We start from the raw sequence: 17816 nt of genomic DNA on the forward strand, positions 1-17816 counted from the left end.
GAATGTACTTGTACCGTGATACGATTTTTGGTCATATTGCCCACACCATGTGTACCAATCTCCATCACTAGATTCCCCAGGTGCTTCAGACCCACCTTGCTGAGGACCTGCTCCGCCTGGTACACCTCCTGCATGTTCCCGTGGTCCAGCAGCCGCAGCTGGCTGAGCAGCAGGTGCATGGCGGCGCGGGGGCACAGCAGCATGTTACATGAGAGACACGAGCCACGGATCAGCAGGTACAGTTTCTGATGGAGGAGGTGAGAAGAAGGTGAAATAATGGCATAACATTATATTACCGGTCAAAAGATGTTAGTACAAAAATCATAAAAGCAGGGATTGTCAATTCAGAAAGTGATTTAGCCTGAAACTAATCATAATTTAGGAGATCATCTTTAAAAATACATAAACATAAACATATTGCATATCTGAAAGGTATGTTCTTAATTGTGTTGTTCAACCAACAGTGCAAAAATGATCAATTAAAAAAAAAAAATCTAATCCCACTTGAGCAGGAAACAGAAAATGTATGTTTTTTTGTTCAATTTTGTTGACAAAATAATGTATGGGTTATGAAAATGTTTAGTGAACTAATAAATGAATCCACTAAAAACGTTGGCTCTTAACAATACAATTGAATAATCTGAAGAAAATCAAAACCATGAGTTTGGATCAGATCAGTCAAATGAGCAGAAAGCCTGTTCTGTATTTGAAAATCATAATAAATTCGAGCAACTTGCGTTGACAGAAAGTTAATGCTAATGTATCAGATTTGAACCCCTAAGGCTCATCTAACATTGACAGAATCACACACAGTAATAAAGTTAACATGTTAAGTAGTTCATGTGTATGTACAGTTTTGTGGTGCATTCGTGGATCGGCTTACATCAAAGAACAGCGGGTTGTAAACAGGTAGAGGTAGCTCCACATGCCCCATGTGACCGGGACAGTTGTTGAAGTCCTGACAGCAGGTTGAACACACCTGGTAAAAAATACGGAATGAAACATGATTTATTTTTTATTTTAAGTACTTGCTGAGTTACAGCGCACAATATATGCAACAGATACAGGTACAGCATTTAACAGATGTGTCATCATTACTGTATCATACACACGTGTGCAATTTATATTATAACAGTGGAGGCGTACCTCTTTGTTGTCTGCTGGACCCAGGGCCAGATCGTACAGGCTGTTTGGGGCCACATTCCCAACGGCATCCAGGAACCTGAAGTTAGTGATCGTCTTCACACTCAGCTTCCTGGACAGGAAATGGGAAAGATGCATCATTATAATAACAGACTCCACAGTTATTTTGAATTCATATACATTTCTGGGTTATTTTACCACTGCAGGGAATAACTATATTATTAAAGTGTAATCTGAATTAAGTCGGTTTAGTGTCATTTTAATAGGACCTTGAAGAGTTAATCCATGGAGGAAATGAAAAAATATAAATAATACATGTATTTTTAGTACTATAAAGAAAAGTAACGAAGTGTTTAACGAAAAATAATAAGCGAACATTTGATATAAACAGATAAATAATAAATTAGCATGTTTCAGATAGGAGGACATGCAAGATATGTCACTTATTAATAAAACACAACAAGATATGTATATGAAAAACAGAAGACTAACCAATTTAACAGAATAAAATGAATTGACGTAAACAAAACAAATACAACATATCTATTATGAACATTGACATAGCAACTCTGAGCTTAAATATGTACAACATGACGTTAAAGCATGCTGAGATGAGCAGGCATGTTGTTTTCAACTCATGTTTAGCATTAAGTCCAAAAGCTAGCAACATGTCTTTTCTCACCTTATCTCTTCAGCTGAGTACATGCCAAACGACAGGCCTTCCAGCCGCCGCCATGGCACTTCTTTACTAAACAACATTTTCGGAGAATTAAGCTAGCTTTGAGGAGTTTTATTGATATCAATTCATGGCGTACAGTTGAACCACATGCGACACTCAGTTGCTCCTGGTCTGCACGTGGAGGGATCGTGGGACCTAACGTAAAATTAGAGGGGGGAGACAAGAACAGATAAATAGACTTTTCATAAAGCTAGGGGATATGGTGCTATTGGAATATATTACTCTATGTTAAAATTGTAGCTTGCTCGAGGACACGTATGAATTAAGAGTAGTATTTCTTTAAAATACAATGTGTTATTATTGTGCTCTCCCCTTTTCACAGCCCACATGGTTTCTCCCTCCCAGAAGCCTTCAGTTAGTAACAACATGGCGGCGCCCGGTAGGCACGTAGGGCATTATATCCAAAGAAACAGTCGGATTTTGCTTAATAATTTCGAACAGCTATGGAGTCACAGGTAAGACATGTTTGTTTTAAAGCAGAATATAGATCAGTCGACTTTAGTCTATATTAATTGCGGTCACTGTACTACTACAGCTGCAGCTAGCATAATTTGACAGGAGGTCACGTCTTAATGAACTGAACTTGTATTTGTATAACGCTTTCTTTAGCCACATCAAAGCGCTAACACAACATGCCAAAATGTTTCCATTCAACCACATATTTATACACCCATGGGGAGCAATTTGGTGTTAAGTGTTTTGCACAAGTGTCACTGGGGGATGCGGGGATCGAACCGGTGATCTGACGATTAGTGGATTTACCCTCTATGCCCCTGAACCAAATGTTTGCATACAGTAAATATATCAAGAGGAAATAGAATACTTTCGCTTGGTTAATTGCTGCAATAGTCAAAAACAGAATACAATTATAAAAAAAGTACAAAATGAAAAATTACTAGGGACAACAAATATGTACAATATCCGTTTTTAGATTGAGTGCGCTGCGTAAAATGTGCATGAAAACTGATCAGGGGATGTTAAAAGTAAAGATAACATACCCAAAGTGTAACTTCTTTTACTTAATATGTTTGTTTTTTCCCAGGAATTTTGGTTGGACTTCAGCTCTGCGACAACAAGCCGCAGAAGCTAATAAAGGTAATTTTTGGATTAAGATTTTGGTCATGATTGATACACTGTCACTACAGACAATATCAGTGTAAGGAAATCGTAACTGCTTCAATATGTTGTCATCTTTTTGTCAAGGGCTCGTTATAAAATGCTTTCAATGTAGGAGTCATAATCCTTGAGTAAAATTGTATCAGTGTTAATGCTTCCGTTTACAACTAACCAACAGGCAGTGGTGTAACGTATTGAAGTACATTTACTCAATCAGAATCAGAAACTGAAGTTACCTACTGTAACTCCAGCTTCTATGACTATTGGCGTAGCCCTCTAAGGCTATCGCTATTGGGTAATCCCCCTGCGCACCCGTGCAGCACTGAAACACTTGTAGTCCACGCCCACCAGGCAAGGTGGGCCCCACCCTCGGGCTCCTTTCCGGTATAAATAGGAAGGAGGCCCGACAATCTGCTCCCACACAAAACAACTTTTCTTAAGCTATTCGTGGAGCCAGTGGGGCCCAGAACTTAGAGGGCTACGCCTATACTCATAGAAGCTGGAGTTACAGTAGGTAACTTCAGTTCTATTTCGTATATGGCTTCGCCCTCTAAGGCTATCGCTATTGGGTTAAGGGCGAAGCAAGATGTAGTCTGCGCCCCACTGGGTCCGCCCGGTACTAGAAGCACAGACACACCTGCTCAGATAATAACCCATGCCTATTGCGCCATGCGAATGGTGCATCACAGTCCCTGGAATATAGCATAACATGAATATTTTCCATGAGGGGACGAAGGCTGGGAACAATACATACCTGCCGCTGTGAAAAAGTAGAGACTAAGGTCACACTTTGTCCAGCGATAAACAAAAGGGGGGAACAAGGGCAGCTCTCTGCAATGTCTTCCACCGACATTCCTCCGTGCAAAGCCGTGGAGGAGGAAATTCCTCTGGTGGAGTGCGCACTGATGTTCTCCGGGGGATCCACCCCAGAGGAGACATATGCCTGCGACACAGCCTCACACAGCCAGTGTGACAGCCGTTGTGCAGACAGAGGCTGCCCGAATGAGCGCTCTCTGTAATGCACAACCAGGCGCTGGGAACGGCGCAAAGCAGGGACAGAGGAGATGAGATGTGGCTTCCTCCTCCGACCTGTGAGGGGGAGGAAATAAGCCATCCAAGGTGATCACTCTTGATCTAAAAGAGCTCATGATGACCTTTGGCATAAAAGCCGGGTTAGGGCGTAAAACAGCTGAGCTGCCATCTCCTTGGATCCGGAGACATGACGGAGCCACAGAGAGAGCAGACAAATCACTCACCCTTTTCGCTGATAGAGCCAAAAGTAATACTGCTTTGGCTGATAACAGTTTAAGGGGAACCTGATCTAAAGGTTCAAATGGGGCTTTGCTTAGTGCGCGTAACACCAAAGCCAAATCCCATTGAGGCGCCAGTGCGCGTGACCCGCCAGTGTGCGTGACACAGGTCTGAGTCTCCCACGGTCTGCCTGACAGCGTACGCTGTAGGCATGGAAACCAGGACACTCCGGGGCTATCAGGACCGCTGATAGCCGCTTCTCCCGCACTCAGTCCGGGAACCGAGGGGTCAGCGGAACTGGTGGGAAAAACCGTATAACAGCACCCTAGGCCACGGCCGATGTGCAAACGCGTCTACCCCCAGAGGGGGGTGATCCTGCGCTCTGCAAGGCCCTCTGTTCAATTCGCCGGGAATATACATTGCTCTGATGGAGAGCAACGTGTGTGTGCGCGCCCAGAACAGCAGTCGCCTGGCTGCGTTCAGAAGCTGCGCAGATCGTACTCCTCCCTGGCGATTGTGGTAGGCTGCCGTGGCCTGTTGTCTGTGCGAACCAACACATGTTTGATTGTACAGCAACGGGGCGAAGTGCTGGAATACTTCCCAAAACGGAGAGCAGCCCCAGCACATTTACCTCTGACGCACGGGGTTGATGCCCAGGCGAATGAACCACCTCTGGAGTCTCCTCCTGTGGGGGAGACCCAGGGGGATCACCACGTGACCAGCTGACGTTATGCTGAGCAGCTGTATCACGGAGAGGGCTGTCACCACGCTGCGGGATGTGACACGCCGGAGGAGAGCTGTCAGTTTCTACACTCTCTGCCGCGAGAACCGCGAGAGCCGCGCTCTCATGCTGGCTGAGTTTAATTCCACTCCCAGATAAATGATTGTCTGGGAGGGAAGAGGACAGATCTTCTTCCAATGTATGAAAAAACCCAGGCTTTGACAGATGCGATACGAGATGTAACGTCTGTAAGCAACTTCCTCCCTGGAGCGAGCCCGCAATAGCAGGTCGTCCAGATAAAACCACACTCTCATCCCTCCTCTGTGTAGTGGCTCCAGCCTTCTCTACACACCTTGAAAATGTGCGAGGAGCCAGGGAATATCTGAACGGCAGACGATTGTCTGGTCTGATATTCCCTGAAATGAGAAACGCAGGGATTTCCTGTGTTTCTGGATGATGGGTACATGGAAGTATACGTGCATGCTTCAGGTCTATGGAAGTGAACCAGTCGTCCTGGTGAACACATTCCAGCACCTGTTTGATCGTCAGCATTCTGGGACTCTGCAGTTTATAAACCAATAGGTTAAAAACAGCAGGCTTCTGCAGCAAATGAACCACCTCTGGAGTCTCCCCCTGTTGGAAGACACCCAGGGGGATCGCCACGTGACCAGCTGACGTCAACGCCGAGCAGCTGCATGACGGAGAGGGCTGTGCGGGTTGTGACACGCCGGAGGAGGGCTGTCAGTTTCTCCACTCGCTGCCGCGAGAGCTACGCTCTCCTGCTGGCTGAGTTTAATTCCACTCCCAGATAAATGATTGTCTGAGAGGGAAGAGGACAGCTCTTCTTCCAATTCATTCTGAAACCCAGGCTTTGACAGATGCGATACGAGATGTAACGTCTGTAAAGCGACTTCCTCCCTGGAGCGAGCCAGCAATAGCAGGTCGTCCAGATAAAACCACACTCTCATCCCTCCTCTGTGTAGTGGCTCCAGCCTTATACACACTTTGAAGAAATGGGATTAGAAAAGTAACGGGAGTAAAACCCCCTGATTTTCCTCCCTTTGAGGAACCCTGGAAATAGCCTCTTTCAACAGGAGTTCCTGCAGCTCTGAATCGAGCGCAAGATACTGTTCCGGGATGACAGGAGTGTTTCCTGTATCCCATTGAACTGTGGGGGGGGGAAGAGGCGAACTGCAGGGTGTACCCTCTGCTTGATCAGCCTGCTCATCCATCTGTCCATCAGACACATGTGCTGCCACTCTGAGAGCGGGCGCACATGCTCAAGATGTGTTGTGGTCGTCATGGCGATGAGCCACGCCACGTGATTGGAGCGTCCAGCAGCACTTTTCTGGCCGTCTCCGTAACGGACGCCTGCTTCAGCCAGAGGTGGCGCTGGATCTGTGTCACCCACGCGGCAATCCTCGCCTGGGAGACAGCGACGGACACGCACAGAGTGAGCGCCGTGCTGGCCGCCTTGCTGATCTCCTCTGCCTCGTCAGCGGCCAAGGTGGTGGACCACTCTACCAGCGTCACCACGAGTTGGAGAGCAGCGCGATGTTATTCGCCGCCGCCGACGCCTGAAAGGCACACTGGTGCACCCCGGTCGGCCTGGTGGACGACATACTGGTCTCTGGGGGCGGTCAACGTAGGGCGCCGTCCGGCCATCATGTTGGCCTGTCTTACCCCAAAAAACGCCATCAGACTCGGCTCCAGAGAAGGGGTGGCTGGGAAACCAGCATCTGTGAACCCCTCCACCTTGGTGAGGGGAACAAATGTGGCCACCGGAGCCTTCAGGGTCCTCGGGTTCGCCGCACACCCCTCCTGAGCTAGGGGAACGGGGAGATCTCTGCAGGCGGCCGCCTTGCGTATGATCTCCGGTAGGGATGTCCCGATCCGATCACGTGATCGGGGATCGGAGCAGATCACGTGATTTTCAAAAGATCGGAATCGGGAGAAAAAAATCGGGGATCGGATTTTTTTTTTTTTTTTTTTTTTTTTTTTTTTTTTTTATAAAATATTTTTATACATTTTATTTAATGTTACAAAACAAAAATGACCATGTTCACGTCTTAAAGTCATCCTGAGGCCTTAGTTTTGGTTTAAAATTACACAACATCATGTATGTGTTGCTTCTTTTGGGCTTGTTTTCATAGACCTGGTTGCTTATTTCTCTCAAATCTGGCAACAGAGTGGGCGCAGTGTCTAATAGTAGCAGTAAGCTAACAAGAGGCTACGTTCAGCTGGTGACTCGGGACAGAGAAAATGTCAGGAGTTTGGAAGTATTATAAAATTGACAGCGAAGGCAGTGTAACAGCCAGATGCAATGTTTGCAAGGCGGAGGTTCCGCGTGGTGGAAAGAACAGAGCTACGTTCAACATGACCAATCTAATACAAACACCACCACCAACAACAACACGACGAGTACACAGCGGCCACTCAGGTAACGGCACTGAAACAACCGACACTTTCAGAGACTTTTAAAAGGAAAGAGAAACTACCCCAGAACAGTGAAAAGGCCAAAAAAATAACAGCCAAGATAGCTGAATTCATCGCGTTGGATGACCAGCCGTTATCGTTACCTTTTTTTTCCTCTTAATGCATTGCATAAAGATCGGATCGGGAAAAATCGGTATCGGCAGATTGTCAAAATCAAATGATCGGAATCGGATCGGGAGCAAAAAAAGGTGATCGGGACATCCCTAATCTCCGGCAGTTCCCCTAGGATGCCACCTATCGCCGGTAGCGCTGTGGTGACGGAGAAGGGGACTGCATGTTCGGCCGCCAAGCTAGCACCCTGCTCCGACTCTGTCTCCCCTGTCCGGGGGAGAGGAGGGAGGGGAGAACCGAAGGAACCGTGGAGGGAGGCGGGGTAGGAGTCGTCCGACTCCTGCCCAGCACTCGGCTCCAGGGACACGAGGCCCCCGTCCACGGGCTCGTAAGCCTGGACGGGCCAATCGTCCTCCTCGGCCGCAGCAGCGAGAGCGTCCGCTCTTCGCTTCCTGTCGCCCGAGGGGAGACGGGCACAGTGGGTGCATGCCTAGCTGCTGGTTTAGAGCCGCGTACGCGTGCTGAAGAAAAGAGGGAGCAGATTGTCGGGCCTCCTTCCTATTTATACCAGAAGGGAGCCCGAGGGTGGGGCCCACCTTGCGGGTGGGCGTGGACTACAAGTGTTTCAGTGCTGCGCGGGTGTGCAGGGGGATTACCCAATAGCGATAGCCTTAGAGGGCGAAGCCATATACGAAATAGAACTGGTTTATTGCCAAGGAGGTTTACACATATGAGGGATTTGCCTTGGTATTCAAGGTGCATACATAAACACAGTTAAAGAAGATAAAAAGTAAGATAACAACCAACGAATAAAATCAGAATAATTTAAACTATTATATGTTAGGATATAGTACAATTATTTACATGTAATCTGGATGTACAAAAATGAAACTACGTGCAGTATACTATTGCCAAGTACTTAGAATAATAAAAATAAACTGAAATAAAATATGTGCAGTATTGTTATGGAAATTGGATAAGAGGTTGCTTGTGTACAGATGTGCAAATACCGGCTAAAAGTACTGCACCTATCTAAGATTTTGGTGAACTTGTAGTTTCCTTAAGTATTTCCATGTTATGCTTATTTTTTTCTTCTACTCCACTACATTTTGGAAGCCAATATTGTAGTTTTTACTCAACTACATTTATTTAACAAATAGATATTATAATAAATTAACTATGATATAAAATGATAGGTTAAGATATCGAGCAGCAGTATATAAAGTATTTATATAAGCTCCACCTTTAACAGCTGTGATGAACACATTAATGCTTCAATAATCATTATACCGAAATGTAATGATTCTAAAATGGGACATTACTTTTTGGTACTCTAAGTATATTTTGATGCCAATACTTTTGTACTTTTACTCAAGTAAGATTTTGTATGCAGGACTTTTACTGGTAAGAGAGTATTCCGAGACTGGTGTATTTCTACTTTTACTCAAGTAAAAAGTATAATTACTTTGTCCACCTCTGCTAACCGGATATGGATGGCTATGTTTTTTATATTGTGAAAAACATGAAAACATTCATCAGACGGATGAACTTTTGCCTAGTAACGAATATATGTTGGATATGGGTTATTCCTCTGTTCATTTTTCAGAAACATAACCCTAACTTTAGCACAGGGTGACATGTTTATTTAAAGTTCATCATGCAGTTTATTTGAGTTTATACAATCCTGCAGCCCTACATGTAACTTCTAGAGCAATGTGCTCTAATCTGCAGCTGGAATTTAAATCTGTCAAAATGCACTAATCTTCGAGTGATGTTCGATTTTAAATATTACTTTTTTAGGGAAAACGTTTTGCCAAAAGGAACAAACTACAAATTCATGTCCCATTTTTAAAGATTTCCATTGTCAGCAGCAGGTAAAGAAGAAGAACTGATCCTTTAAATTGGAAAATTTGAGTTATAGGAAAATGTTTAGATGTTGAATAAATGTCTGTTAGTTTTGTTCTACATCAAAGCATTACTTATAATTTGTTGTAATATATTGGTGACATTACACTCAATCACACCTTTTTCCCAATATTGTTGCAGAACCTACAGATACTATCGTCATCCCCAGGAAGAAAACATGGTAAGTGTCCATATGCTTAAAGGCCCATTTACATACGCTTGTAAATCAAGTCAGTATTTGTATTTTACATTTGCATCAGGTGTCTTTATGCCAGACTAATGTGTCCTTTGTCATTGAACAGGAGCAAAGAGGCGGTGCTGGAGGCTCTGTCTTCCACTGTTGGCAGGGTGAGAGCTTCATCTGATGAACTTTCACTGAAACAGTTTGCTAGTTTATCTGTCTGTGTGCCTGTTTGTTCATATATTATAATTGTTTCTGTTTCTAGGATCCTACAGCATATCCCCACAACTTCCAGGATGATCCTTTCCTCTCGCCCAGGACAGTTAATGAGTTTGTACGTCAAAAAAACACGACATCCCATTTGTCATTTTTATCCCCTCATATCGGGACCTATGGGTTGTTGAAGGCAACTTAATGTATTAGTATCTACAACAACAACAGTGGTGTAATGTAACTAAGTACATTTACTCAAGTATATTTCACTTGAGTATTTTCACTTTAAGCTACTTCATACTTTTACTTCACTACATTTATTTAGCAGATTACAGTCAGTAGTATGACATGCAGTATAAATCAAATTATTATTACATTTATTATAATTTGGACCACCCCACATTTACTTTATAAGCTGCAACATTGAAGTGATGAACACACTAATGCATGAATAATTATGATACAAATATTTAATGTGTTTGATTTTGAAATACTGCGTAATGACTACATTTACTTTTTGGTACATTTGAATACTAATCCTTTTGTACTTTTTCTTGAGAACAATTTTTAATGCATGACTTAAGCTTGTAACCGAGTATTGCTATACTGTAGTATTGCTAGTTTCACTAATGTAAAACATCAGTACTTCTTCTATCTCTGCTTAATGGTGGTCATTTTGGAATGGCAGTACATTTGGATTTGAGCAACAAAAGAGATTGCTGTTGTATGTATGTTGCTGTAATATAAATATTTGTAATATATGTTTTGTAACTGAGCCTGTGTCGTTGTGTCTCCCTGCAGAAGTTGTGCTCTCTCTCTAAGGAGTCTGGCAAATCTGCAGCCAAATTCTTTATCAACAATAATCCCAAGTATTTCACCACAGACTTCGCTGAACCACATATACCGGTAAGCACACACACACACACACACACACACACACACACCACACACACACACACACACACACACACACACACACACACACACACACACCCACACACACACACACACACACACACACACACACACACACACACACACATTTGCAGATTGTTGGAGTAAAGACGCATTTTGTAGGCCGACAGAGACATTAGCATAGCAGTTCCATTAGATTTTGGAATTTCTGTGGCAAACACAAATTTATGATACTTCCACATTTTGTTCAACAGGATCATCTCCACATATTAACACCACTTGTATAAGAGTTAAAGCATAAATGCAATAGCAGGAAGCAAAAAGCTAACATTAGGCTATGAACTAATTACATCACGGCCACATGGCGCCACGTCACCACCGCTAGGCTAAAGCGGGCTAATGGTCCAGCATGATGATGTTTAGTAGTAGTAGCCATTTAGTCCCCTAGCAACCGCTGTCTTTATGACACATAGCAGCTTCAGACATTCATGAGGGGTATTTACTGACGGATTTGATATCAAACTGTGAAAACCTTATCTTGTGTTAACCACACACCTTATTTTAGGCTTCTAACCAAAAACGTTGAATGCTCGACGAGGGAACCAGAAGAACTAAAATGCTAACTACATTTCCGGGTTTAGGACTAATTCCTGCACCACTCTTTTTGGCCATCACTGTTTAATCTTCCACTGTGGATGTATGGAGCATACTTTTTAGGGGGTTTTGACAGGAATCCTTACTTGAATAAGCAAAGAGTTAGTCACTGCACTGCTTTCCTATATAAATAGAGTTGATTTAAAGTGCAGTGGGAATTTCTCAGCACCGTGTGTGTGTGTGTGTGTGTGTGTGTGTGTGTGTGTGTGTGTGTGTGTGTGTAGTGTCTGATGCCAGAGACGGTGTCACTGCTCCTGGAGGATGTGAGTGAGGAGGCGCTGAAGGAACGAGTCAGCCTGAGGAAAGTTACAGCTGCTGTTGAAATGTACGACCAACTCCTGCAGTCTGGTGAGAACACGCACACACACACAGACAAAGACACACATTCTCTTTTTCAGGGATGTTGCTACATCTATTTTTTTGATTCAATTCTTCTAGGCACAGCGGTCTCTATGGAAACTACCTATGACCTGTTGGACCTGATCTGTCTGTACTGTGACAAAGACCCTGTGGAGGAGGGGGGGGCGCAGTCAGAGGACATGGTGAGTCATCGCTGATACAAACCTGAGGAGGGATTTCAAAGAAACTACAATTATTTCCATTATCAATTACCTGCCAATCATTTCTCCATTGTTGTTTTGATCTAATTCCAATAAATAATGAGTTAAGTGAAACACAAAATACAGTACATATACAAATAGTCACAACAGAACCACAAGTTGGCCGTTTTGATTTTGTTTGTATTTTTTAAAAGATCCAAACTATTATTGATTATCAAACTTACTGCAATTCGTTTTTTCTACACTGTTCAATAAAAATAACAAATTCTAAATACATCTTGTTTATAATGCCCCAAGATTGCCATCGTTATTTAGAAAAAAACATTTTAATTAATTAACGTATAAAAAAGAATGTATGGAGTAAATAAATGATTCAAAACATTTGAAATGCATGTTCTGAGTGATTAAATAAATGGATGAGGGTGGGTGGATACATTAATAGATAGATGGTTGGTGGAATAACATATAAGAAATGATTGTATGTACATTCCCCCTCTGTGGGACGAATAAAGGTATTCTGATTTAATGTAAGCATTAAACACGCAATATTAAGTATTTCTTTATATTTAACCCTTTTTTATTCATATATGTCAACAAAAAGTCAAATCTGTCACCTTTTAGCTGTAGACTTCTGTTAGAAAACTCACTCGTCCCCGGCTTGAGCTTCAATCTCAGGATCCATGTATTTGTGATCCTCTCCAGAATGGAAGTAGTCATCACACACAGAGCATCAACTAGTTCCTGAACAGAGTCCTTCACATGCTGATATCCAAGAGAGGGAGTTACACAGTCACAAGATGGAGGAATAGAAAGCAGTATTCAATGTTTAGTTTAGATTAGCTCCACGTCAGAAATGATCATGCTTGTCATATGTCTATCTCCATAGAGGCTGAATCATCATGTTAATCACATAGCTATCATATGCCTAAAACAGTCCTGATGCTCTTCTAGGTAATCATACATCCTGTCATGTTCACAGCTACAGTTGGGATACCTTTGTTAGCATGTGTACTCTGATATTGGAAGAGGACATTCAGTATTTTCCCAACAACTTCAGACATGGTATTAAATCTACAGTGTGTGTATTTCCCTCTGTGTGTCAGGAGGAGCCTGGGGAGGAGGTGAGGCAGGGCCTGGGGAAGCAGGGTCTGGGGAAGCAGGGCCTGGGGAGGCAGGGCCTGGGGAGGCCGCGCCGGGCCTCAGACATCATGAAGTCCAGCTGGAAGGAGAACAACAACGCAGAGCGGATCTTCAACCTGCTGCCAGAGAGAGACACACGCTGCTACTCGGCTCTGATCAGAGGCATGGTCAAGGTACGGACCCTCACTGCAGGGGGGGGTCTGAAACAGGGGGGCCATTTTGGTTGCATCTAGATGAAATATAATATGTTTGTGTCTCTTTCCAGCACGGAGCCCACGCAAAGGCCTTCAGCATTTACACAGACCTGCTCAACAACAGACTGACCGGTGAGTGGGAACACAGGAAGAGGAAATGGCTTTTATTTCTATACAAACACAATTTGAAAGAAACTGCAGGTTGAATCCTCATGAGAATCTGAGTACTCTAATTATCGGACATTTTAAATAAATCAAAATATGGATATAAGCATAGGAACTTCAAGTAAAAATTGGCACATTGTACTACAATATATACCAACAACAATACCATTTTCCAATTACAATATGTATAATGTTCTATTAGTATAAATAAAGATAATGATGAGTATTTGATACACCCTAAGTATTGTCCATATTGCAAAGTGTAATAGGGTTAATGTTGGACATGGTAGGTCATTGGTATATTTTTCCCTTTTTACTTTAAACCTCTGGCTTATACAAAGTACTGTATGCAGGCAATTTAAATACAGGCTCAATAACTTCTACAACCATTTTTAAATGTAGTGATTCAACCATCTATTTTCATTTCAACAGGCAGTTAAAGGTCTGTGTTGTAGTCGTGTATTTTTGAAATGTTTGTTTGTGTTGGTTATGATATTGTGTCTTGCTGTCGGGTTAAGTGTTTTACTTGACCGTACCATGAGACGATGGCAAACGATAGCATTAGTAGTCTCAGTGAGTCTGCAGGTAACCTGTGGAAGTTCTGCTCTGGAAGTAGAAGACTCAAAACGAAACTTTGTGTTTCAGCTGACGTCCACATCTTCAACGCTCTGCTGACCGCAGCTCCAGACGTCAGAGACAAATACCACGAGAGATGGGGCCTCTTCGCTGTAAGACTGTCTTCTTATCAGCATATCATCAGACCTCATGTTCAAGAGATCTACACTTTCAGATAAATAGTGGTTAGATCCCCAAAATGTAAAATAATTAAATGTTAAAAGAATAATTCATTATAATAATAATAATAATAATAATACAAATATATATGTTATGAAATAAATACCCATAATAACAATAAATGATTTAGGAAGTTCAAATGTTATCATCCCTGTGCCATTCCCTATGAAGTAGAATCTGGCTCTACCAAAAACTGTAAGAATTTTCCAAAATAATGGTAAATAGCACCAAAATGCACAACATATATAATTAAGATATAATGAAAAGAATGTTCATAATAATAAATGGAGTATAATAAAAAAGTGTAAATCACATTTTATGAAGTACTCTTTTACTACTCTTATTCTATTTCATATGAAATAAAAACATTTTTTAAAGCGCATTTTGAAATAAATAAAATAAAATATTCAAGCAAATAACAGTGATAGAATAACATTTTAAAATGATATAATCGTTTCTTAAATAATTTCAAAAATGATTGTTTCCCATATGTTTTTCACACATTCTATTCATAAAGTACTCATACTATTTGACTGAATACACCTTGGGGCTCCATATATGTTGAAATCCCTTTCAGCCCTTTGTGGCAGTGAAAGTCACTCATGTGGCACATATTGTTAAGAATCCACTTGTTCTTTTCCCACTGCAGGAGCTGCTGAATCAGATGAGTCAGCAGAAAGTCCAGCCCAACCTCTCCACCTTCAACAGCGTCCTGAAAGCTCTGAGGCGCTGCGGCTCTCTGGCCAAAACACAAGCCATACACACTCTGAACGAGATGAAGGCCATGGGGATAGGTAAACACACACAGCACGCACACACACACACCACACACACACACACACACACACACACACACACACACACACACACACACACACACACACACACACACACACACACACACACACACACACACACACACACACACACACACACACACACACACACACACACACACACATCACACACACACACACACACACACACACACACACACAGAGAGGTACAATCGTAAAACCATAATAGTTTTCAGTTAAAAAATGTTTCTGTGTGTTCAGCTCCCAGCCTGGCCTCCTACGACCACATCCTGAACGCCTTCTCCAAAGCAGGTGAGAGCGATGTTCCTTCACACACTCACATTACCAGGACAGACTTGTGTGTCTGTCACTATAGAGTGGTGCAGGAATTCATCTTAAAACCTGGGAATGAGTTAGCATTTGTTTGGTCCGAAGCTTCCATGTGTCCTAAACGTGGAGGTTGCTAACAAGTGAAATGAGAGCAGTAAACGTTATCATGCCCAACCTTGAGCTTAGCGTTGGGGAAATGAAGTCCTCTTACTACAATGTACTTTGTTTATAGCTTAACGTTAGCTTTTGACTTCTGACGATAGAAAGAAACACGTCGTTTCATAACTGTGTGTTTGCCACAGATCTTAATGTTTTGCAACAATCAAAAGTCCAATCAAAAAAATCATCCATTGCTTTTGTCTTTCCTCTCCAGCCTCCTCCTCTGGCGCGGTCAGCACAGACATTCTACAGGAAGTGATGTCAGAGCTGGAGGGAACAAGCTTCACCTGCCAGGACCCCGATGATGGTATGTTGGGGTGCATGTGTCGAATTGGTCCTTATTTGGTTTGTAATGTATATGCAAGTGAGGAAGAAATGCTGACTAAAAAGGATAAACCGATACATTTTTCTCACATAAATATGGATACATTTTTCACTTTCCATATTTAGATGTATACTGATTACTGATATTTGTTGTTCCCAGTTCTATTCTTCTCCACCGCAATGAAAATAGTAAGTATTTTTTATTAAATTATTTCTAAAAAATTTCTTTATCCAAAGTTTTTCTTTTTAAATTGCGACCCTATTTTTCCATCAAGCTATTTATTGATCTGCATTCTTTAAGTGTTACACAAGGGGAACTGTTCACATATGAATAACTCCTTCTGCTTTCAAATGAAAAAGAATACAAATACTGTTTATATAAATAACATTTGACGTTAACTTCTTTTTTTTGTTGTAAATAATTGAATGTAAATATGTGTTTCTCAATCTTACTTTAACCTATATATAAATGTCCTTTATTCTATTTGAGTTATTTTTCTTCCATTCTAAAACTGTTTCCCTTGGAATAATTCAAACATTCTTATTTTGATTCTATTTTAAATCCAATTTGATTAATCCTAGCATGTTTTTTTTAAACTATAACCTTTTTTTTTCTTGGATGATAGCGTTTCATTGATTACATACAAACTGTCATCGGTTTTACAAAGTCTTACATTTCAAGTCATGCAGATGACTGTCTCCCCATTCTTTAGGCACTTTCACACCGCAGTTCTTTTCCCACAAAGGTTCATCAGAACTTAGTTCATGAGAACTCTTTAGTGCTCATGAACTAAAGAGCAGATCGCGTTCACACCGGAATAAGTCCCTGGGGGAGGATTAGGCAAATGAAGCCGCTGACGTCACTTCTTCTTCTTCTGCTTTGGGTTTACTGGCAGGCCGCAAACCACTTCACGGCGTATACTGCCACCCGGAGTCCCCGGCCAGAAGTCCCCGGAGTTGGGGACTGGCTTCAGTAGAAGCTGCTGGGACTCCCAGCAGCTTCTACTGAAGCCAGTCCCCGGAGTTGGGGACTGGCTTCAGTAGAAGCTGCTGGGAGTCCCAGCAGCTTCTACTGAAGCCTTCCGAGTAAATCGCCAGAACGCCGACACCTCCTCATCTCCACCGCTCCCATCTTTTTTTTTTGTGTTGCCATAAGTTAGTCTCTCTGCATTTGTGCGCTGGGCTAATGCTAATAATGCTAATAATGCTAATAATGCTAATGCGAGGATAATGAAATGGCAGCTTCACAAAACTTTTTGGGAGTTTTACGAGGCGTGGTTTGCATTCCGCCCAGCCAATCAGAAATAGGAACCTTTTTCTCCCACGAAAGTCCCTGACTTCTCATGAACTAATTTTAGTTCCGGCTCTTTTTGGTGTGAACGCGACATTTCGGAACTATATCGGAACTAAAGTGGGAAAATTACTGCGGTGTGAACGCGCCTTTTGTTATTGTGTTTCTCTGTTGGTCCACTGACCTGCCTCTCTCTCTGTGCTTGTGACAGTGTCTGAACAATAAGGATCTGGAGCTGGGTTACAGGGTGTTTAACCTGGTGGAGCACGGGGAGAACTGGAGGCTGCTGGGACCTCTCCACAAGCAGAGTTTCTTCTAGTACGTGACAAAGACGTCTACTAACCTCAACACACACTGTACCTCCACCATCCAAGCCTCAGAGGGCAGGAAGCAACTGGGAGAAAGTTCTTTAAATATACTATATCCTAATAATGAATAACCACATGAATGTTGCAGAATATAGATTTCATGAGCCTTGGTGTAGCATGAAATACATTCCTTCATTTGATTCACAAATAAAGACCTAAAGACACTAGGAGGATATGTGAAGATGAGACGCAGATATGTGACAAAGGGAAATGTATTTATATCCATTGAAATGTCTTTCATGGTAGAGTCACTTCTTTAAATGCCACAAATATACGGATTAGATTAATTTCCTCTCTCCTCTCCTCTC

At 42.4% G+C, this 17816-nt stretch overlaps 2 protein-coding genes across 2 annotated transcripts in view; one reads left to right on the top strand and one right to left on the bottom strand.

Moving 5' to 3' along the window:
• The window catches only part of polr1a (RNA polymerase I subunit A), a 57793-nt gene extending 55792 nt beyond the window's left edge, over positions 1-2001 (bottom strand). The window contains exons 1-4 of the mRNA XM_034121092.1: positions 1826-2001; positions 1147-1255; positions 884-979; positions 96-245 (exon numbers count right to left, since the gene is read on the bottom strand). Coding sequence (XP_033976983.1) covers positions 96-245; positions 884-979; positions 1147-1255; positions 1826-1902 — 432 coding nt within the window. The 5' untranslated portion in view covers positions 1903-2001. The remainder of the gene's footprint in view (positions 1-95; positions 246-883; positions 980-1146; positions 1256-1825) is intronic.
• Positions 2002-2194: 193 nt separating this feature from the next.
• ptcd3 (pentatricopeptide repeat domain 3) overlaps positions 2195-17816 on the top strand; it is a gene marked incomplete in the record, with an annotated part of 18240 nt that continues 2618 nt past the window's right edge. The window contains 16 exon segments of the mRNA XM_034121091.1: positions 2195-2337; positions 2925-2977; positions 9564-9603; positions 9725-9770; positions 9869-9937; positions 10618-10722; positions 11610-11733; positions 11824-11927; positions 13049-13258; positions 13351-13411; positions 14090-14172; positions 14889-15033; positions 15298-15348; positions 15740-15832; positions 16010-16038; positions 17352-17458. Of these exon segments, the coding sequence (XP_033976982.1) occupies positions 2210-2337; positions 2925-2977; positions 9564-9603; positions 9725-9770; positions 9869-9937; positions 10618-10722; positions 11610-11733; positions 11824-11927; positions 13049-13258; positions 13351-13411; positions 14090-14172; positions 14889-15033; positions 15298-15348; positions 15740-15832; positions 16010-16038; positions 17352-17458 (1448 nt within the window).

Source organism: Trematomus bernacchii, unplaced genomic scaffold, assembly GCF_902827165.1.
Source record: "Trematomus bernacchii unplaced genomic scaffold, fTreBer1.1, whole genome shotgun sequence".
NCBI lineage: Eukaryota > Metazoa > Chordata > Actinopteri > Perciformes > Nototheniidae > Trematomus > Trematomus bernacchii.